The 21,293-nt window shown below is 40.8% G+C and overlaps 2 protein-coding genes across 3 annotated transcripts; one reads left to right on the top strand and one right to left on the bottom strand.

Annotated features, from left to right (window-relative positions):
- Positions 1 to 1,340: 1,340 nt before the first annotated feature.
- On the bottom strand, positions 1,341 to 10,196 carry RecQ5 (RecQ5 helicase). The gene is made up of 13 exons (XM_065489696.1): positions 9,957 to 10,196; positions 9,782 to 9,906; positions 9,562 to 9,726; positions 8,437 to 8,613; positions 8,220 to 8,381; positions 8,022 to 8,127; positions 7,850 to 7,961; positions 6,051 to 6,290; positions 5,790 to 5,993; positions 4,341 to 4,560; positions 2,928 to 3,110; positions 2,326 to 2,872; positions 1,341 to 1,547 (listed from the first exon to the last, which is right to left on the bottom strand). Exons 1-13 carry the CDS (start codon positions 10,081 to 10,083, stop codon positions 1,462 to 1,464), a joined length of 2,454 nt encoding a protein of 817 aa, XP_065345768.1. The 5' UTR covers positions 10,084 to 10,196; the 3' UTR covers positions 1,341 to 1,461.
- Positions 10,197 to 10,638: 442 nt separating this feature from the next.
- Positions 10,639 to 21,156, top strand: LOC135942418 (uncharacterized). Of its 2 annotated transcripts, XM_065488537.1 has the most exons (8): positions 10,639 to 10,767; positions 18,724 to 18,872; positions 18,932 to 19,149; positions 19,207 to 19,401; positions 19,452 to 19,624; positions 19,683 to 19,918; positions 20,532 to 20,748; positions 20,806 to 21,156. In XM_065488537.1, exons 2-8 carry the CDS (start codon positions 18,842 to 18,844, stop codon positions 21,020 to 21,022), a joined length of 1,287 nt encoding a protein of 428 aa, XP_065344609.1. In that variant the 5' UTR covers positions 10,639 to 10,767; positions 18,724 to 18,841; the 3' UTR covers positions 21,023 to 21,156. The 2 variants fall into 2 exon arrangements, with proteins under 2 accessions (XP_065344609.1, XP_065344610.1); XM_065488538.1 differs by lacking the exon at positions 10,639 to 10,767 and having other exon boundaries at positions 18,614 to 18,872.
- The last annotated feature ends 137 nt before the right edge of the window (positions 21,157 to 21,293 follow it).

Genomic DNA, 21,293 nt, shown 5'->3' with positions numbered 1-21,293 from the left:
AGCAAAATACTACGTTTAGGTCTTTTTAAATCGAGTGGCTGCTTATTTTAATTGATTGGTTTCTTTTTGCATTTTTTAAAAATATTTTATTGATTCGGAAAATAGTTTTATAAGATCCATCAATAAATTATGCAGGGCCGAATTTATATTGAACATTATTAATTAATGAGCAAGTTAAAGAGTGCAAAATAAGAATTGAGAAATGCTTACATGGAGGTGGAATGTAGACGTCGTTCTGATTGCCAGGCGTTTGCGCGGCGCAAACCGCGAGGCTGAGGAGGACGAAAAGTCCGAGCCTCATCGTGATTTCTTCTCTGCGCGCGGTGGACCAGGGCTGCTGCTGCTCCGACCGTCACGCACAGCACTCCGAGTCGGATTAAATTATCAAGTGTTGACACTGCAAACGATACTTTCGGCCTTTTGGCCCCTATTGGCGACTGACCTCTAAATAAATTGCGTCACTCGCTTATCGCAAAAAATTGCGAAACAAACTGGATAATTTTTGAACAAATAATTTTTCTTGTTACTTACTGACAATATTTGATAGTTAATTTAGATTTTGGGGAACAATGATTTTAAATATATATATATATATATATATATATATATATATATATATATATATATATATATATAATTTATATATTATAAATTACAAATATATATAATATATTTGTTTCTTGATGGAATGGCTTTTTGATTACAAATTAAAAAAATTGTGACCATAATTAAACATTATCTCACTTGCAGAGTACAAACACCTCGAGAAACTTCTCTTTTTCAAATAAAATTTATCATTTTTCGCTGGGACCTTGCTATTTTGTTGCTAATTGTAAGTATAGGTTTCGTTTATACATATTATCTGTCGCTGCCTTGCGTGGAGGTCGGCGCGAATAGACCGAAGTTCAAAATCAAGCCAGACTCGCATCTGAAGCCTTGTCTTTCATCTCGAGTGCACGTGATTCTCATTGCCAGCATAGGAGCCCCCCTTTTTTAAGAGTTATTTTTGCATTTTTAAATTAATCTTTTTCACAGATACGGACGAAGAATTAAATAAAAATTATCAATGTTTTCAAATAGACCTAATCATTGTTCTCTTTATCAGATAAAAAATAATGGTGGTTATTTAAAGTCCGTTAAGTGTAGAGAGTTTTGTTCTTAAATTAATTAAAACCACCGGCGGCTGAATTCCTGGGAAAGAGTTTTGACTCGCATCTTGCCTCCGTTATAGAACTGTTTAATTTTATTTATCAAGGCTGTTGGATCCAAAGGACATAAATCATGACCAAGCGATTAACTGCTCCGGTTTTTTATGTAGAGAAGAATTAAAACTGGCAAGGTGATTTGTTAAATTAATAATGATGCAAATGTATTTGATTTCCAACAAAGAAATGAGAGAGCGTCCATATGAGACAGGCGCACAACAAGGTTTTTTCTAGAAACACTTTTAACACAATGAATTCACAGATCGAAAACGTCTTTTTCCGTTCGGAACTCCTTCTTTTGGTCCAAATACGAAAAGACGGTTGCTTGCAGCGTCTCCTCATCTGAAACAAATAACTGCAATTTAAAATACTGAAAATTCACCAATCGCGTAAGCCCTTAGTGACACGCCCCGCTCTGATGGCCAATCACGCGATTTTTGCCAGATTCTCACATGAATTCGTTCGTGCCGCGGCAAATTGGTCCATCTGTCGCCCCGCCCACTTTTAAATCCCTCTGCATTGCGCGCAAGAGTCAGCTGATGAGAGCTCCATCTGGTAGACCTCTCCTAAAACTAACTTCACTCATGCGCGCGCGATGCAGAGGGAAGTTATAAAAGTGGGCGGGGCGAGAGACGGGCCAATTTGCCGCGGCACGAACGATTTGGAATGCTCTGATCGAGATCTATTTGACGGAGGCTGTAGAAATTAAAATAAAATTTCAGGTTTGAGAAAAAATATTTTAAATTTTTGAGTTTGTCAAAATTCGGACATTCCAAAAATCGTAGTAATTCGAAAAATGGTCTGATTTCGGAATTCCGTACACGGGGGAACGTGGCCCACCGAGGGGCATCGACTGGAGCGAGAATAAACTGACTCCGGCCCATAGGGCCCCCGCTGGGCTTCGGAAACTACAATTTAGTAATGTCCAAATCTCGTTTTTTCAACTTTAAAAATCAATAACTTGGCTTCTAAGGGACATACAGCCAAAAACCAATGTTCGTTGTACTCATGGTAAAATTCTGCGTCGAATTTACACCAAAAAGCAACCCCCACGCGCCCCCCTCCTACCCAAAAGCCCCTAAAAATCGGCAAATTTTCTTTTTTTATATTTTAAACTGACCTGTTGTATTTTGCTGCGAGAGGTGGTGGGAAAGGATGCGGGCAATCTTCTTGAAGGCCTCCTTGGACTTGATTTTGCCAGTCTTGTAGTGCGGATTGAGCAGTTTGATAATTCTCTCGGCAAGAACAGCTTTGCTCGGCGAGCTGCCGCTTTGTTTGCTCTTCTTGCTCGCCAGCTCCACCTGAACCGCCGCCATTTTCCGCTTCTTCTCCTGCGGCTTGGCCTCCTTTTTCCCCTGAGCTGCTTTCGGCTCGAAAAAACTGACGATGGACAGCTGCTGCTTGTTGTCCTTGCCCGGCTTGTTCGTTTTCCTGCCGCTCTCGACGGGCTTCTTATTCGCCTCCGCCCCCGAGGGCTCCTTCGGAAGCAGTTTCGACGCGCTCGTGTAGCCGTTCTCCGATTTTTTGGTCCGCTCGGCGAGAACCTGAGTTGCGGTCTTGATTTCCACCGGCGCAGTTCTCGCCAGCGGCTCTTCTTTCGTCTCGACGCGCGTCTGCAGACTCGGGTCGGCCAACAGGTTCGATGTGTTTTTCTTTATTTTTGACATCTGAAAGCATTGAAAAGGGACATTTTCGTACTCTAGTTCAATTCAAGGAACTGACCATGTCCATGAGCATTTTTCTGTAGATGGAAGCCACTTTGTTGGAGCTGAAGGCCTGGTACTCCAATTGCACAGCAATTTGTCCGATCGTCTTTTCGTCCGGCCTCGCCTCCGGGCCTTCGTGGCACAAGTCGCTGTTCTTCTTCAGCGCCTCCTCCACCAGCGACAGGTACATTTCCCTCGACTGAAATTATATTTATTGGCGAGCTTGAATAAATTCAGCGGAGTCGGAAAAATTGGGAAAAGTGGCCCCGGGACCGATCTCAGGGTGGGGTACCCTGAAAAAGGTCATCAGGTGGAAGGCCTCATCGAGACCTATCATTTGAGACTTCGTGACTTGAAATCCGTCAACCCGTCGAATTTAAACAGCAAAAAATAAATTTCCACCTTTTCAGGCGAAAAACCGAAAAAATAAAAAAATAATTTTTTCACGGGCGCGAAAAAGCTCAAAATCGGTCTTCAGAACGGCGTCGAGGTTACGTGTTTGACGGAACAGTAAAGATTGCAAAATCTGGTCCCTGTTGCAGAAAAAATGGCGAATTCTAAATATTTCCCTTGCAAATGTCCAAAATACTGCGATTTTTTAACTTCAAAAATTAACTTGTCCTACAATTTTTATCCGATCGGGATATAATTGGTGTCAAAACACTCCCCAATAAATTCTCCGTCGATTAGGGATTCACTATGTCGAATTTTTGTCCTGAACCGAAGAAGCCAAAATGGTAAAAAAAAAATAAAAAAACGAAATTCTATTTTAAAAGGGAACCTGCCGAAATGTTTTTGATTCTCGTTACAAAAATCCCAAAAAAATGCCAATCCAAGGTGAACAGGCGTCATATCTGGGAAAAATCTGGTTCAAGAGTAATAATTTTGAGAAATATTATAGTTTTTTTTTTAAATTTGGACATTCAAAAAATCGTAGTAATTCGAAAAATGGTCCAATTTCGGAATTCCGAACACGGGGGGACGTGCCCCACCGAGGGGCATCGACTGAAGCAAGAATTAACTTGCTCCGGCCCATAGGGCCCGGGCTGGGCCCCGGAAACCAAAATTTAGTAATGTCCCAGTCACGTTTTTTCGACTTTAAAAATTAATAACTCAGCTCCTATGGGTCGGAGGATAAAAAACCAATGTTCGTTGAACTCACGGTAAAATTCTGCGTTGAATGGACCCAAAAGCGACCCCGCGCGCCCCCACCGGCCCAAAAGCCCCCAAAAAGGTTCCTTTTTTCTTCTGTTTTTTTTCTTTAAATTCACCTATGGGCCGGAATGTGATTTTCATTTCATTTCCCCTCACATGGCCCCAAAAGGCGTCGATGGTCCCGATTTTTGCGACGAAATTCGCGTTTTTTGGCAGGTTTTTTTACACATGAAGATAGAGAAGCGGCTGCGGCTACTGAAAATTTATCTCTCACCTGGACGGTGAGGCCGTTGATCTTGGTGACGGTGCTAGCGGCCGCCCTGACCCTGCTGGAGCCGTTGGTGCAGTCAGCAGGCAGCGGCTCCCTGGCGCTGATCGAGTGCGGCGCCTTGCGCATCGCAAACTGCTTGCCGATCAAGCTGCTCATGGCCGACTTGGCCGTTCCTTCGTTGCTCGACTCGTAAGAAACGCTTGAGTTGTACTCATCCGTCTCCCTGCAACAAAATAGGATGAATTTCAGACTGGATTTATTGGAGTGAGGTTGTTGAAAGAAAAAGAAGGGCCGGCGGCGTCGGAAAAATCGCGAAATGTGACCCTGGAGCCGATTTCAGGGTTGGGTACCCTGAAAAAGGTCGTCATGGCAGGTCAGTTGGTAGGGTTCATCAAGAAGAGTCGTTTGAGACCTCTTGACTTGAAATCCATTAATCCGTCGAATTTTAACAAAAAGAAAACCATTTTCGGCTGTGCACTTTCCAAAATAAATAACTAAAAAAAGAAATTTAATTTTTCTATTGGTAGGAATATCCTCAAAATCAGTCTCCAGACCGGCGTCGGGCTTGCTTGTGTGATGGAAAGGTAAAGATCGCATTCTGGGTCTCAGTGCGGGAAAAATGGCGAATTTTCCTTATGGATAGCGTCCAAAACACAAGTTTCTCGAACTACAAAATAAGAAACCTATGTAGCGCCTCAGTTTTCAAGATAAACGGACGAATTAGGTGTCAAAAGACGCGCAATTAAATTCTACAGAAGGTCCTATTTATAGATATTTGAATTTTTGTCCCAAACCGGAGATTTTGCTGAGGGAATCTAAAAGGGGTCGGAAAAACTCAAAATTCCACTTATGTAGGAAAATATCCTTGCAATTAACATAAAAATCCCAGAAAATGAAGTTCATTCACTACCTGGTCAAGATGGCTAGGCGTCATGTCCAAGAGAAATCTGGTTCAAGGTAAATGTTTTTCAAAATTTTGAATTTCCCAACTTTCGACATTAAAAAAAAATCAAAATAACTAGAAAAACAGTTAGATTTTGGAAAAAATGGAGACTGGGGACGTGCCTGACCGAGGGGCGTCGACTGGTGCCAGAATAAATGGCCTCCAGCCCATAGGGCTCGGGCTGGGTCCCGAAACCCAAAATTTTGTAATGTCACAACACGTTTTTAACTTTAAAAAAAATCAATAACTCGGCTTCTATGGGTCGTAGAGTAAAAAACCAATGATTGTTAGACTCGTGCTGCAATTCTGCATCAAATTAACCCAAAAGCGGTCCATTTTTTAAATTTACCTTAGGGCTGGAGGGTAATTTTGACTTAATTTCCCTTCAATTGACACCCAAAGGCGTTGATTGGCCAGGTTTGGAGGCAAAATTTAATTATTTTAACGGATTTTTTTCCTTTTAGATGAAAATTAACCATTAAAATAAAGGAAATTCATGGAAGATTGACCTCTTTTGTCCGGCTCTGCCTCCGCCGTACAAATCAGCGTCGTACGAGTCCGCCTTGCCGATGCCGCCGCCAGTTTTGACGCTCTTCATGCGAAAATCCGTGATTTTCTTCTCCACAGCCTTGGCGTTAACGCAGCAGTCGCATTTATCCACGCATTCCGGCGGATCGTCACCAAAAAAATCAGTAAACACAGAATGTCGACATCTAAAACACGAAAATGTCAACATTTTTTTAAAAATTAATAATTTTCAGGCTTGGTACTTGGAGTTTTCGCAGTACTGGACCATGCACTGGAAGCTGTCGATGGCCGCCTTGGCCTGCCGCTTTTTGATCTCCTTGGTCTGCTCCGAGAGCGCCTTCTGCAGCAGGTACGTGACCGCGTCTCGCTCCTGCCGCGAATAATAAATGCGGCAGCGCGCAGGCCGGCCGTCGCGCCCCGCTCGACCCGACTCCTGGTAGTAGCCGGCCACGTTCTGCGGCAGGCCCCAATGCACCACGAACCTGGAAATTTATAAGTATTAAAAAAAATTAAATTACATGAAAAGCAAACCCTAACCGACCAATTTTTGCAACAAAATCCAATTTTTCGAAATTTTCCTGTTTCGAGCAAAGGAAATTAATTGAGCACTCCCGGGGTGAGAAAAATTAGGAAAATATATAATGTGAGAAGATAAAAAACATTACTTTTTAGTCTTGAAAGGTATTTTGTATGTATTTAAAAAATTGCTGCTTTTCGAAAGGGGTGTGTTTGGTATAATTAAAATTCAGCAGTCGATTGTAGCGTAAAAAACCGCCTGAATTACCCTGAAAAAGGTCGTTAGGTTACCGCAGGTCAAAGACGAGACGCGTCTGATGAGGGGTCGTGGTCGACAATTGGACTAACGGCCGAATTTAAATAAAAATAAAACCAATTTTTTGAAAATTTTGATTTTTTCGAAAAATTGACCGAATAATTCGTGAAAATAAGAAAAATAGTCAGAAATTGGAAAACCGCACATGGGCGGACGCACAAAACCGAGAGGAATCGATTGGTTTTGGAATGAGAACCCTGTGGTACATAGGGCCCCAAAAACAAAAATTTGAAATGTCACAAATCAATTTTTTTTCAACTTTTAAAGTTTAATAGTGAGCAGATAAAAAATAGTACTTTTGATTCTTAAAAGTTATTTTTTGTATTTATGAGCAGCGTCAAAAATTGCCTATTTTTAGACAGCTGATTAAATTTCCAGATTTTTTCTATTGAACAAATTTTTCTAAAATTTACTATTTTCGCAAAAAAATTGCCAGAAAATTTCACGTGGCTGTCAAAAGACCTTTAAATTTTATTTAGGAAAGTAAAAATACCCAAAATTAAGTTAATTTATTCGAGAATCATCGCGATAAAATTATTTTTTTTCATTTAATTTATTTCTATGATTTTCAGAGATAAACTCGGACCCATATGACTATCAGAGACTCCGCATGACACAAGAAAATTTTTATTAATAAACAAAGACAGATTTATTGCTTCCCACGTGCGAAAATGTCATATTTTTTATAATGGAAACGTAATTAAAATGCTAATTAATTTAAACAGCGATAAAAATCCCCCTTAATTGGCAAAAAATCATATTATTTTTAGTTTTTTCCAAAATTCACAGTTTTCTCAAATGATTTCGTTCGTGCCGCGACAAATTGGCCCATCTCTCGCCCCGCCCACTTTTAAATATCCCTCTGCATCTTGCGCAAGATTCAGCTGATCGGATTGAAATTAGCTCTATCTGGTAGACCTCTCCTAAAGCTAACTTCACTCGTGCGCCAGCGATGCAGAGGGAAGTAATAAAAGTGGGCGGGGCGAGAAATGGGCAGATGGGCCAATTTTCCGCGGCACGAACGATTTGGAACCGTCTCATCGTGATCTATCTGACAGTGTGAGTCTTTTCTTAGGGAAAAAGCGCATATTCAGTGAAAATTCTTCTTTTAAAACAATCCTAACTTTCAGGCCGATTTTTCCCGACAAATTTACACCTGGAATAAGTTCCTGAGGACCTAATCTATTTGTGTGGAGACTTGCAACTCACCTGACGTTGGCCTTGTCGACGCCCATGCCGAAACTGACAGTCGCCGCGATCACTTTGCATTTCTCCTGCATCCAATCGTCTTGCACCCTGATTCTCTCCTTGTCTTTCAGGCCTGATAAACCGGTGACGAAAATTGAAATTAGGAAATTTCTCAGGGAATAAAATTCTCTACCTCCGTGGTAGGCGAGCGCGAACACGCCGACGGAGCCTAACCGACAGACTAATTCCTCGGTCTGGTTCCTCGTGCGGCAGTAGATGATTCCGCTGGCTCGGTCGCCCTGAAGACATAATTTTTGGTCAATAAACACGTTTTTCGGCTGAGAAAAAATCAAATATAAATTTCACGGCTCAGATATTTAGATTTTCTCACATCCTCAGCCGCACAATCCATGAAATCGACCAAATCAGCCAGTTCCTGGCCCTCCATGGTGTCCGGGAAGACGACGTCGTAAAATAAATTGCTCCGGAAGCAGGACACCCTGAACGCCGCAGGGTTCTGCAGTTTGAGCTGCTCGTAAATGTCTTTCTGGACCTGCGACAAATAAAAATAAATAAATAATAATACCGATTGAATAAAAATAAATTACATTCTTTCCAGCGGTGGCGGTGACGGCGACCCACTGGACGCGAGGGCACAGCTGGCGGAGTCGGCCCAGTTTCAGGTAGTCCGGTCGAAAATCATGGCCCCACTGGCTCACGCAGTGCGCCTCGTCCACCACGAAACTGCCCAGTTTCTCACTTTTGTAAAGCTTCTGCACCAACTCCTATAAACAAAACAGTGAAATTTCAGTTTGAATCCTAAAATATTGCGCTTGGGAATATTTTCCATATTTCCTTTTAAAAAAAAATCGTAAAATTCGCCGTCGTGCCAGTAAAATTGACCAAAACCGCAAAAAATGGCCCTCAGGTCGCGCGACCTGACGAAGGTCGGTGACAGGGAAGGATGAAATATCGCTGAGTATCGCAAAATGTGCTCGGAATTACCAAAATATCATTAAAAACCGACCTGGAAGCGGATCTCAGGTCGCGGGGTACCCTGAAAAAGGTCGTTAAGGTACCGCAGGTTAAAGCCCCGTCCAATACGTGTCCGATGAGGGGTCGTGGTCGATGATCAGATTAACGGCCGAATTTAAATAAAAATAAAACTAATTTTTTGAAAGATTTTGACTTTTTCCAAAAATTAAACGAATAAAATTCGTAAAAATTTGAAAAATGGTGTGAATTTGGAAAACCGCACATGGGCGGACGCGCCTAACTGAGAGGAATCGATCGGTTTTTGAATGGGCACCCTTTGGCCCATAGGGCTCCGCCTGGGCCCCGAAAACAAAAATTTGAAATGTCACAAATCGGGATTTTCCGACTTTGAAAATTAATAACTTGACTTCTATGGGCCATACATTAAAAAACCAAAGTTTTTCAGACTCGCCGTAAATTTCTACGTAATTTTAGTCACTTTGTCTCCCCATCCCCCCCGAAAATTATGCTGTTTTTAATTTTTCAGTCTTATTTATTTTTTAAAAATTCCCCTATGGACCACATTCGGTTTCTGACTTGAAAATACGCCTTCCCGCGATGAACCGCGTCTATTGCTCGGTTTCTGCGCGAAAAATTCACAACTTTGCTGATTTTTTTACATAGGAAGATAGGGAATGTGTCATTAATTGGCCGGATTTGTTAAAATTACTAACTAAAATAGGTGTAGAATTTCCTACCCTGAATGTGTCGGTTGTGGCCTGTTCAGGGGTGATGTAGAGGAGCCGTGTGCTTGGCTTGACACTCCTCAGGTCCATCAGGACGGCGTTCCTCTCAACGCTCGTCATTTTACTGTTGATCGTCCGCGCGTCAATTTTCCTCTCATTTAAAAAATCCAACTGGTCCTGCACATTTCATACATTAAAACATACAAATCAACCCTGAAACCCGCGAATTTACCTTCATGAGGGCCAGCAGAGGCGAGAAGACGATGGTGATTTTGTCTGCACGCGCGACGGCAGGAAGTTGGAAGCACAGCGACTTGCCCGAGCCGGTCGGCATGGACACAAAGACGTCATTTTTGCCTGGTAAACAGGAAATCAGACCGTGACAATGTCCGAAATTCGGTGTTTACCTTGCAAAATGGTCCTGATCGCCTGCTCTTGCGTTTTGCTCTTGAATTTTTGGTGCTTGAAGACATTCTTCAGCGTGTTTCGCATCAGCTTGTCGATGTTCGAGGAGGAATTACTTCCTTTCGACATTCTTGCAAGTTCTGAGAGGAAGGATATTAACTCATTTTTCCAAGTTTCATGCCGACAAAAAAATATTCGAAGATTTTGGCGGAGTGCTTTGCATCATGAACGTATCAGCTGTTTGTTGTTTGTTTACGGTACCGATTAGCTGTGAGATACCGGTTTTTTAAAAGAATTGGTTTTATACCTCACATTACATCAATATTTCAAATAAAAATGCATTATTTTTTTATATAGAATTCTTATTTAGAGGATAAATATGTATTATTCTTCTACTTTGTGAAAGAATTTTTTAATTTACAACCGGTTCTTACGTAGAAATACCGGTTTTTCAAGTAGCAATCAGACTAGCTCTTTCTCATTGGTTGGATTCAAATTCTTGATGCTGTCATTGGCTAGTGCGACTCCTCGACTCCTGTCGCATTAAAAACAAAGGCTAAATATCGCAATTAGTCAGTAGTCATAGTCATAGTCAGCTGGCATGGCGCACAGGACTGGCAAGTTGCTTCATTCCACACCATAAATCTCTTTTTGTTTCTTTTCGAGATCAGAAGTCATTGCTCCACATTTCATCGCGCGATTTTTTTTATTCACGGGTGCCACGGGGATGGTGATAAGACCGCGTATGTGAATTAAGCTCCGCCTCCCGCCCATTCAAATGCAAATTCTTGCAATTCTTCGAGACTTTGTCAGGTATGATAGTGATAGCTGCCTTTTATTTTTGTGTGTGTATAGTTTCCACTTTTATGTATTTTTTCTTCAAAAGATCATAGAAATAGAGGCCAATTTTAATTTATAATGTTCGATATTCGATTGCTAATATTTTCTCCATTTTGTGGGTCGCCATCTTGAATATAGAATTTAATTTATTTTTATAAATAATGTATCTCAAGAAAAACCGCACGGAATTTTTTGCATTAAGTATTTATAATACAAATCTACGAAAGTCAGGCGCCGATTCTGAAATTGACGAGGCAGTCGAAGAATTCCTGATCATCGTCGACAAATCTTTTAAGTTCTTCAATCCGAGCACGTAGCAGTTGCTTCTTGCCACCTGGTCGAACGGTGAACTCCACGGTTGACAGGTTCGTCAGCTGGTTGCAAGCGCTCTTGACCAGTGTGGCAGCAGCCTGAAAGAAGCTCTTGGTGCGCAAGTTTACCAAACAATATTCACAATAAAAGCCAAGGTTCAAGTTTTTTAAATTCCGAAGGATCGGTTGCTCGTCATTCATGGCAACTGAAATGTACTGCAGATCTAGTAGGTGGAAAATGTCTGGGTAGATGCGGTGGATTTTGACCTTTCTCAGCGTGGGAGACGAAAGGATGAAAGACAAGCGGAATGCATTCGTGACAAGGGGCCTATAAATAAAAATTTGTTACAATTTTTTAAGTAAAAATTCAGACCTATAACTTACTGCTCAGCAAGTGTCCATTCAAGTTCCTTCAACTGAGGAAAAACCTCTTGAGAATCAAATCCCAAGTTTGACAGGGGCGTGAGATTCAGTTTAAGCTGGGTCAGTCGTGGCAGTGTCCTGTCGAACGTGATGGGTTCGGCAGCTTGGTGTATAATTAGAGTTTGCAAGCCTGGTCCGTAGGACTTCAAGAATCGATCCACTATTGAGGCTGATGGAGGGTTCACCAATTGGAGGGTCTCGATTTTCGAAAACTGCAGTAGTGGCAACAGTCCAGTTTCGCTCCTGTTCAGAAACCAGTCATCTTTCCATGTGACCTGAAATCAGAACAAAAAGTCCGTTAAATTTGAAGCAATAACTGTAGAAAGAGAAAGCTGCAGGCCAAATAAACAGATAATCATATTTACCATTAGATGAGTGACTTCTGGAAAGGCTGTGTGCAGTGGTGTCGAGGTGGGAGTCGTGCTCAGGTGACGCAGGGCAGAAGGTCCCTCGGGCAGTTGATTGATGCTCCAGGGTGATACCAATCTGTCGCTCAAAACCATCCATTGAAGGGCATCAGCACGGACTTGAACAATTTCTATCTGGGGTAGGTGTTGTACACAATTCCGATACAGTTGTTCATCGAGAGCTAAATGAAAATCAGGTAGCATCTCATCAGGGACGTAATTAAGCTCCTTGAGCCCAGACAAGCAGCTTTTGAATTCTTCCAGGTTGCTTAAATCGCAGTTCAGGGGGAAGTAAAGGTGGCTGAACTTCAAATATTTCAGGTTTCGCAGATTTTTGCACAGGTCCATGAGGGAAGGGTAGGTCAGGTGGCAGGTTTGTATGATTAACGTCTCAATATTTTGCATTTTGTAAATGGCGGTTTTACTCGGACCTTCGTGATGAAAGTCAAAGCAGAAGCCTCTGCCCACGTCCAATGTCGAGACATTAAAAGCTTCAGTTGCTATCAGCGTCAAAATCTACACGAAATAATTAATTTAGTTTCTCAAAATTATTTCTCCATGCCAAATTACATACTTTCACTTGCTGGTCTTGCCGATAAGCCGCGTTTTTCGGGAAGATAGACACCAGTCTGTCGAGATGCAATTCCTGTGTCTTATCATTTAAAAGAAGCGAAAATCCCTTGAAATTTACCGGCTTGCGACCCTTACATTTCAACTTCTCAGCTGGCAACCCTTCTAATATTTTGTTTCGAACATTTTTCGCTGCAATTTAAACATATTTAGACTATTATTTATAAAACGTTGTATAGTAATTACTCACAAAGATTTTGCAAATTCGTGAAGAATTTGTCTTTGTCGCAAAACAATGTAATATTTTCCAGGATATACTTTATGATGATATTTTGCAGACTCATAACTTCTTGCCTTCTGTTATTTTTAAACTTATTCAATACCGGCGGTTGTTCTTTAGCAACCTCAGCTTGGTCCTTGGAAACCGCATCATCGCTAAAAGAAGTGATCATATTTCAGAAAAGCGCTTGAGGTGAAAGAAAAAACGAATAAATGTGCCTTTTTTTTGGAACAGCCACAGAGAATTCCCAAGCATCCCTTGATTATCTATTTTTATGATCATCATACCTGATTTTCAGCTGGTTGCTCCTCTCTTTCTTCTCTTTGCGATTATTTTTCTTTCCGGCGGGCATTTTTCTCCTGGTTTATAGTCGATCTAGAATTAGCCGATCTGGAAATTTCACGAAACTACCTCACACAAGCAGGAGAAACACGCGTGTGACGTTTGGCATATATGCGTCCAGAAACAGCTGTTTTACGGCCCTCTCAGGGTAGGTAATGAAACCCCTTAGGGGAGAAATACGCGGGAAATTCAAAATGAAAAATTGACAAGCGTGTTTTTACGTTTAATTGAAATCCCTTCCAAAAAAGCAGAAAGGAATTCAACAGGAACACAATCTCCCTGTTAAGAATTTACATAATCGGATGAGAATTTTCGTTTCTCTGAAAAATTCCTGAAAAAAATGAAGAAGTGGTGATTTGGATGACGTGACATTTGTGTTGTACCATTTTCAAGGGTTGACTTACAAATAAACCGGTAAATAAGGGGTCAAACGGTAGAAAAATTAACTGAAACGCAGAAATTAAATCTATAAAATTTAGAACAGACGTAAAACTTGAATTAATACAAAAGAATTGTCGTAAAATTCAATACATTATGGTAATATTTAATTAAAAATATGTGCTATCAAGAATTTTACATTTTTTGCTGGTGTACCGGTTATTGACGCACAATCCTGATCGCAGCCATCTTATGGGCGTGGCTTTGACTGAAAATGTCATCTATAAGACACGTGACATGATCTTATAAGAGACTTTTCAGAGCGGGTTTGACGACACGCATCCGTCAAAAATTCGATACGAATTTTCGGTTTTTCGTCTAATAGGATTCATTCTTTCTGCCCAACTCTAATTTATTTTCACGCCGACACTACGATTCCTTGCTACCATCTGGTGGCTACCTTACAGAAGGAACGTCATCAGGTACCAGCCTAAATCCATTATCTCTGATCATCGACAAAACTAACGGACCAATCGGAGACGAGTTTGGCTCCTTTTCATTGGTTAGACACGAAATCTTGACTTCTGATTGGCTAGTGCTGCCTTTTGCTTGAACGAGAGTTCTGTTTCTATGAAATTACTGCGCTCGCATGATTTCATTATTGTTAAATAACAATTAAGTTTCAAACTGTGCCAAATTAATGGTTGTTCTGCTTGAATTTCGAGGAAAATTTCGCTAAATTATGAAATAAATCGTATTTTTACAGTAAGGAGACAATGCGTCTATTAACATGCAAACTTATGAGCCGATTGGATTCCTCATTCAAAGAATTAAACGGCAACCTGGAAATTCTTATCTTTTTTCGCATTTTTTCTAACTTTTACAGAGGTTAATCCCGGTAAAATCAACACAAATTTTCTGTCAAGCTTTCCTTTCAAGCGAACGAAACTTCCTTTTGTAGAAGTAAAAAATGTCCACAAAGCTATTATGCACATTTACTCTTTCAATCGAGGTAATTCACACCTCAAAGAAAAAAGAACATCCTGAAAAAAATCAAATAATGCTTCAGGTTTGAAGCTTGGTCGTAATACTACAAAGTGGCGCCTTTTTCTGAACTGGCAGAAAATAAAAAATCCAATCGTTCATTGGCTAGACTGAGAATCTGAACCACCGGTATTTCAATATTAAAAATCGGTAAATAAATTAATCATCAACATACGGATTTTTATCTGTTGCGACAATAAATTCAGCGGTTTTAAGGTCAAAATAGCAAAAATCTTAAAACAGATAAATCAGGAGCTTTTTTAGTACGAAAGAATTTTCTTTTCTTATACCGGTTATTTTAACTCAAAATCAACAACCTGGTCGTAGCCAGGATGCAACCAATCAGCGCTCAGCGCGATCTGATTGGCTTCGTGGATTCCTCTGATATTATTTTTAGTATTTCGTAATGAATGCTTTACGCGACAGCGGGAAAATCATATCTGGATTTTGCGGAAACATGTGTGACACTGCAACAACTTTATTTGCTGACTTTGACGTTGACCGTCATCCCGTCAGCCAAAATAAGCTACCCCACGAACCAAGTCAACCCCTTACGGCCACCAAAACAAAATAATATAGACCTCATCATGTCAAATTCGGAGTCAGCGCTAAAATTTTGGTCTAGATAAAATTTTTACATGATAAGAAATTATTGAAATTTTTTACAAAGTGGTAAACAAGTGCTAGGATTCCATAGTAAAAGAAGCAGTTTTCAAACTTGGATTTATTTGGGGTGACAGCGACCAAACCACTATTTTCCGTAAAAGGGTTGAAATTTTTTGCACAAAAACCATTGGAATTTCGATATCACCCCGACCACACTTTTCGGGATGTTCAGTTTATTTTGAACATTAAATAATATTAGCATATAAATATCTTATCACTACTATGTATATTTATCAAAACATGGAAAATGTTACGAAAAACACCAAAAAATCAGGACCTGTAGCAAAATTACTATTAAAGGGACAATATTCTGGTAGAATTTCATAATTTCGTACGCAAGAATTTTTCGCAATGCAGATGCTTATTTTATTTTGACAAAATTTATGCATCAATGTTCTCCCAGGTGTTAAATGAATTCAAACGAAACTTCAGGCTTTAAATTATCTGGCACTGTTTCAAGAAAAATTTCTCTATTCTGGCATTTCTTCTTATGCTTTGCAAGAAGTCCTGAACACTTCAACTTGCACTTACAGCGGCGGCAAGTCTTGACTTGCCGGTGTCTAAACAAGGTTTGACGGCGCATCTCCTGCGCACATTCTGCGCAGCGAACAAATTCGTGCGAATTGCGCTTGTGACGCTTGAGAAAATATTCGCAGGTACACAATTGGTTGCACTCTTCACACTTAATCGTCTTGGAAAAATGTTTTCGTTGTATGTGCCACTCTCCATGCGTTGCTTAGTGAATGTAGATTAGTCCCAGCAAAAAGTCCCAGTTCTTGTTTTTTTTTTGCTCTTGTTATCCCTGTCCTCTCGGACCGGGAAGGGCGCGCACTGCACTGGCACGAAAGCTGAAACCTGGGTCCCAATAACACCGCGAACGGATAACATGGGCGCACCAGGCCGCCAGCAGGGACGCAGCCCACTCAAGGACCACTTGCCTCCGCACCGAGGACTGCAATGAAACGCTAGACATTCATCCCGTGAAGCCAAATCACGCATGCTGGAAAGGTGCAAACCAGCAAGTAGCGAGTTATATGCAGCCAGCTTGCAGGCGGTCAGCCATCCACCTACTGACTGCACGCAATGTAACTTCGATGATCTAACGAGAACCGTTGTGTCAAACATGCTACACCCTAGACATGTTCCACGTGGCGTTTCAATTCTTCACATGGTTTTATGGCAGCTCTTCCTATGCAATTGATACAAACCCAAGCACTCGAAACTGAGTTTGCATCTGCAGCAAACCGATGGCTTTCTGTGGACTGCTATAGCCCCGAGAGTCACGTCCTGGCCACAAGATTTGCACTCGTCGGACGTGTGAGTTTGTTTGACGTGGTTATTCACTAGAGCGTATTCCAAGACAGGAAACTGAAACAGGAAACAAGAATTCCTGCTTTTTCCTGGAATTCCGGCAGGACAGGAAAATATTTTTCAGGAACAGGACAAGACAAGAATTTTGTTTCAAAACAATTCCATTCTTGGTCTATTTTATATCAAATATACCTCATTAATAGACAGCATTACTTTTCATTTTGATACTGCCTTACAATGTTTACTTTCTTTCATGAACTATAAATATTTTTCCAAAAAAACCTAACAATTATGACGATGTTTACAATTTTGCTCTAAAGCTTGAATTAAAATGCACAACTCTTTAATTATAGTCAGTGGTGTTTGAAAAAACAAGCGTCATACGGAAACAATCAACTGTATCAAAAATTAACATTTTTTTAGGGTTTTTCTGCAATTCTTTTTCATTTTAAGCACTATTTGAAATACTTTTTGTTGGATACTAAATTCTGTGCGGGGTGCATATTATTTTTTCCGTTTTGTTCATAAAGGGGAATTAGATGAATTAGAAATTATATTCTCTATCAAAATTTAAACACTTAGAAAATCTGTCAAATGGAAGTCTCAAATAATTAAAAGCAAACAAAAAACAGGTATAAATATTAATATGGAAGAATTAGAAGACCATTTTGTAAATTTGAATTAAATTAAAGAAAAAAAAACAGGAAAAAACAGGAACAGGACAGGACCGGAAATCCAATTTTGGAACAGGAACAGGACAGGACAGGAAATTTTTTTCCCGGAACAGGTCAGGACAGGAACAGAAAAACCTTTCTTGAATACGCTCTATTATTCACTGTCCATTTCGAGCCGAATTTGTTGCCGCAAAGGTTGCATTTGAAGATCTTTGGCATGTGCATCGTCCCTTCGTGTTCTCTCAACCTGGTCTTCTTTGTGGTGAAAAACTCGCAATGCTTGCACTGGAAAATTTCTTTATTTATGGCTCGTTTGTGCGAGTTGATATGGAGAATCATTTCGGACTTGGATTTAAAATACTCGTTGCAGCCTACACGCGAGCACCGCACCGGAAGTTCCGGATGGTTGAGTCTCATGTGCCGCCTCCACAATTGTAGCGTGCAATAAAATCTGCCGATTTTACAATAGTTGCAACGAATTTTCCCGCTTTCGCATGGTTTGTTCCGTTTCTCGAGTAATTCTTGCTGCATGTGCTGCTCTTTTTCCTCCTCGGTGTGAAAGAATGTCCTGCAGCCCAAAGTTCCGCATTTGATGGCTTCTTTGTGCATCAGTTTGACGTGCTGCATCAGATCCTTGTAATCGATGCCGCAGTAAAAACACACTCCTCTCCTCTTATCAGGGATTTTCTTTGTGTATTTTGCCAGATCAACCTCTTCCAACTGCACCCAACACTGTTCTACTTCTCCGACTGTAAATTTTAATCAATACATATAACTCGGATTAATATTTTTATTAAAAATTCTCAAGTACCTGAATAATTCTCCCGCAGCACCCTGGCGTTTTCTTCCAAATCGAGATTTTTCGGCCACCAAGCAACAGCCTCGTCACCAGACTCATCCCCAAACCTAAAACACGCGTTAAAATCAAAATAATAATTTTTAATCTCGTGAAAAAACCCACTCGGCCTGCCAGATGCAAAAATAGCAGATCAAAGCGTCTTCTTCGACCACTTCCGGCAGGTTTTCGTCTTCTTCCGTCAGGTTCATGACCTCCATGGCCCATTTCCTCAGCTTGAACCTGTCCACCTGCGACGCGAGGACGTGGCCGTCCGACGTCGGACACTCGCACAGTCTGCACAGCGGCTTTTGAATCGGCGTTTTTTCCACTCTTCTGGTTCTGTCCATCGTTATGTGATTCAAAAATGAATGCTTTAAAAAGCTTTTCTGTTAAACATTCGGCGATTTTAGCCAGATTTAAGTAGTTAATGAATGAATACAAACCAGCTTGGAATGATCTCCGGCTCCGCCTCTTTTCTGAGTAGCGAGTAAGATAAGGAGAAGAAAGTTTCAAACTACTTAGTAAGTGTTTTTACCCTATTTTCAAGAAAAATTCTTAACTAAGCATGACAGTTGTATTTTTTTGCTCATTTTCATTTATATTTTTATTTCTTGATCATAGTTTATAAAAAAAGGTTTGAAATTAATTTTTAACTCCTTTTATTAACCTCATTCTGTTAACGCAGTTTGCAGCAAGTACGTCTAGCCTCTTAGTGGGCGTGGCGAACAAGAATGTAAACAAACACACAAGAACTCATGGAGGAGCATTAATTCTGGTCACAGTTGTGATACTTCAAGAACAAAATGCGATACGAATTTCCAGCTTTTCATCCAGGTTTTGAAGCCATGATAAAATTGCCTCTTTAAATTACCTGTGTTCCCCGTTGACATCAGGTTTCCGGCTGCCGAGAGAGGTTGCCGTCTTGGACGGAAACGTGCTGCTTGAAGTCGGCTCGGACGGCGTACACGAAAAACTGCACCTGCCCGCCAACAGCTCGGTGAAGAAATTCAAGGTGTTTCCCTCGTACCAGGTGGACCGCGTGCTAATCCATTATCTGATTATCGACGCTAAAAATAATTTGTATGTCGTCGAACGAGACCCCAAACTGAAGGTAAAAATTAAATCATGAGCTTTGACCAGAAATTATAATTATATCTATGTATTGAAGGTTGTTTCGACCCTGAATAACGTCTCTGAGGTTCAAATTCGTGACTCTGCCGGACGTGCCGAGTGTAGAATCAAGTTTGGGAACAAATCCTGGGAAAATCTGCTTTTTGAGCCGAATGGCGTGAAAGCCGTCGCTCTCTCGAACGACACCGGAGCTGTTGAAGCCGTTTCCCCAGCTTTGCAAGGCACCCTGAAGGTATTAAAATTAATAATCCTGATGTATTAGGGGTTTAAACCGAATTTCAGAAGTGCGAAACGAGACTGCAGCTCCTGGAACAGGCGCTTAGACAGAAAAAACTGCTCAGGGCGGCCACGATTTTGGAGAGAGACTTCACGAAGCATTTAAAAGTCAGTCAGGTCGGCTGTTTTTACCTTCACGGAAGGTTGGTTTACACCGCGAAGGTCGTCAATCAATACGAGTGAGAAAAAATAATACAATTTTTATATTTTTAAGAATTAAATTTTAATTTAAAACAGTTTTCCTGTGGAGGACCTGAGGCTAGCGGCCTTTTCAGAGAGAAACGCGGCTCTGCTGCAGCCCCTGCCGCTCTGCACCCTGCGCACGAAGGAAAGCGCATTGTTGATGGGGATCTGCACCTCCCCTTTTCCGCCTAGCTCCCTCTCGGTGCAGTACAAAGCCAATGACTCGCAGTTCCACCTCCCGTTGGTCTGTCCGGACACGCAAAACCTCCACCAGCAACTCAAAATACTCGGTAAGAATCAAATTAGGTCCTGAGGATAATTTACAGTTAAAAAATACATTAATTTTCACTGAAATTGCGCATTTGCCCAAAGAAAGACTCTAAACTGTCAATAAGATCTCAATCAGAGGATTCCAAATCGTTTGTGTCGCGGAAAATTGGCCCATCTCACCCGCCCACTTTTATAATTTCCCTCTGCATCGCTGGCGCACGAGTGAAGTTAGCTTTAGGAGAGGTCTACCAGATAGAGCTAATTTCAATCCGATCAGCTGACTTGCGCGCGATGCAGAGGGATATTTAAAAGTGGGCGGGGCGAGTGATGGGCCAATTTTCCGCGGCAAAAAACGAAATCATGTGTAAAACTGTCAAATTTCGGACAAAACTGGCTGAATAATCCTATTTTTTGCTAAATATGGGGGTCGTTTTGGCGTTTCCCGAACATTCCGGCTTCAAAAAAGAGGGTGTAACCGGTAAAATTCGAAAAAATGAATTTTTGGGGCACTTATGACCGGAATTAAATTAAAAAAAATTGGTCGGTTAGGCTTAATTTTCTTGTTATATAATTTTTAAAATAGAAAAATCACCATAAATAATTTAAAAATTAATTAATTTCTTTTATTGTCAGGTGTGGAGGACTGTCTGAAGGTTTTGAATTTTGGCAGTGGCCATAAACTGCAGGTGCAGTGGAACAACCTGTCGGTGGACCGGCTGCGGACGACGCTGTCCTTGACCAACCTCCTGGAGGACGTGACCTGTTCCATTTCCAGCTCTGCGAGTGCTGACCTTCCGGGAACAATTTTCGTAGAACGACGCAGCAAAAATTCAGCCCTAGTCTGCTACAGGTTTAAAAAAATATTTTAATAAATAAATTAAATATAATATGTTATTTTGAATTTCAGGGGTGTGTCTGAACTGGAAATGCTGAAGCGGCTGTTGAGTCGATTGCCTGTTTCAATCGGGAAAATCGACGATAAGGGCTCCGAGAAGAGGACAATTGCCAACGACGTGGCGCTGATTAAAAGCAAAAAGCAGATGTGCAGGAAAAGCATTCCGCTGGAGACGTATATGAAAATCCTGCAAGATTTAGTCCACAAAATGTCTGCCTTTCAGAAGTGAGAGTGTCCTTATACTGTTAAGTAAATCAAGACTGATTTTTTATTGAATTTAAAAAATTAAAAATGCCGATTTTTTTAGTTGTATTTAAAATAAATTGCTTGTAAAGCGAAAAGGTTATGTTTAAAAATTGAAAATTTACTTTTTGATGAATTCCTATTAAAATTGAGAACATTTTAAGTGGATTAGAGCAAAAAATCAGACCATTTTGTAATATAAAAAAATTATGTCCAAATTTTCAATTTAAATGGCAATTTCTGGCTTCTGGTCGCCA

Source organism: Cloeon dipterum, chromosome 4 (genome assembly GCF_949628265.1).
Source record: "Cloeon dipterum chromosome 4, ieCloDipt1.1, whole genome shotgun sequence".
In the NCBI taxonomy this organism is placed as follows: Eukaryota; Metazoa; Arthropoda; class Insecta; order Ephemeroptera; family Baetidae; genus Cloeon; species Cloeon dipterum.
The sequence above is the reverse complement of the archived record's forward strand: the minus strand, read 5'-3'. Positions and strand labels throughout refer to the sequence as shown.

Excerpts from the sequence above, each read along its gene's own strand:
- RecQ5 (XM_065489696.1), bottom strand. The coding sequence starts at position 10,083 with ATGTCGAAAGGAAGTAATTCCTCCTCGAACATCGACAAGCTGATGCGA. Across the intron at positions 9,727-9,781 it reads CTCTGCTGGCCCTCATGAAG|GACCAGTTGGATTTTTTAAA; the intron begins GTAAATTCGCGG and ends TGAAATGTGCAG. Across the intron at positions 6,291-7,849 it reads GTCGACAAGGCCAACGTCAG|GTTCGTGGTGCATTGGGGCC; the intron begins GTGAGTTGCAAG and ends ATAAATTTCCAG.
- LOC135942418 (XM_065488537.1), top strand. The coding sequence starts at position 18,842 with ATGCGATACGAATTTCCAGCTTTTCATCCAG. Across the intron at positions 18,873-18,931 it reads ATTTCCAGCTTTTCATCCAG|GTTTCCGGCTGCCGAGAGAG; the intron begins GTTTTGAAGCCA and ends CGTTGACATCAG. Across the intron at positions 19,625-19,682 it reads AAGGTCGTCAATCAATACGA|TTTTCCTGTGGAGGACCTGA; the intron begins GTGAGAAAAAAT and ends AATTTAAAACAG.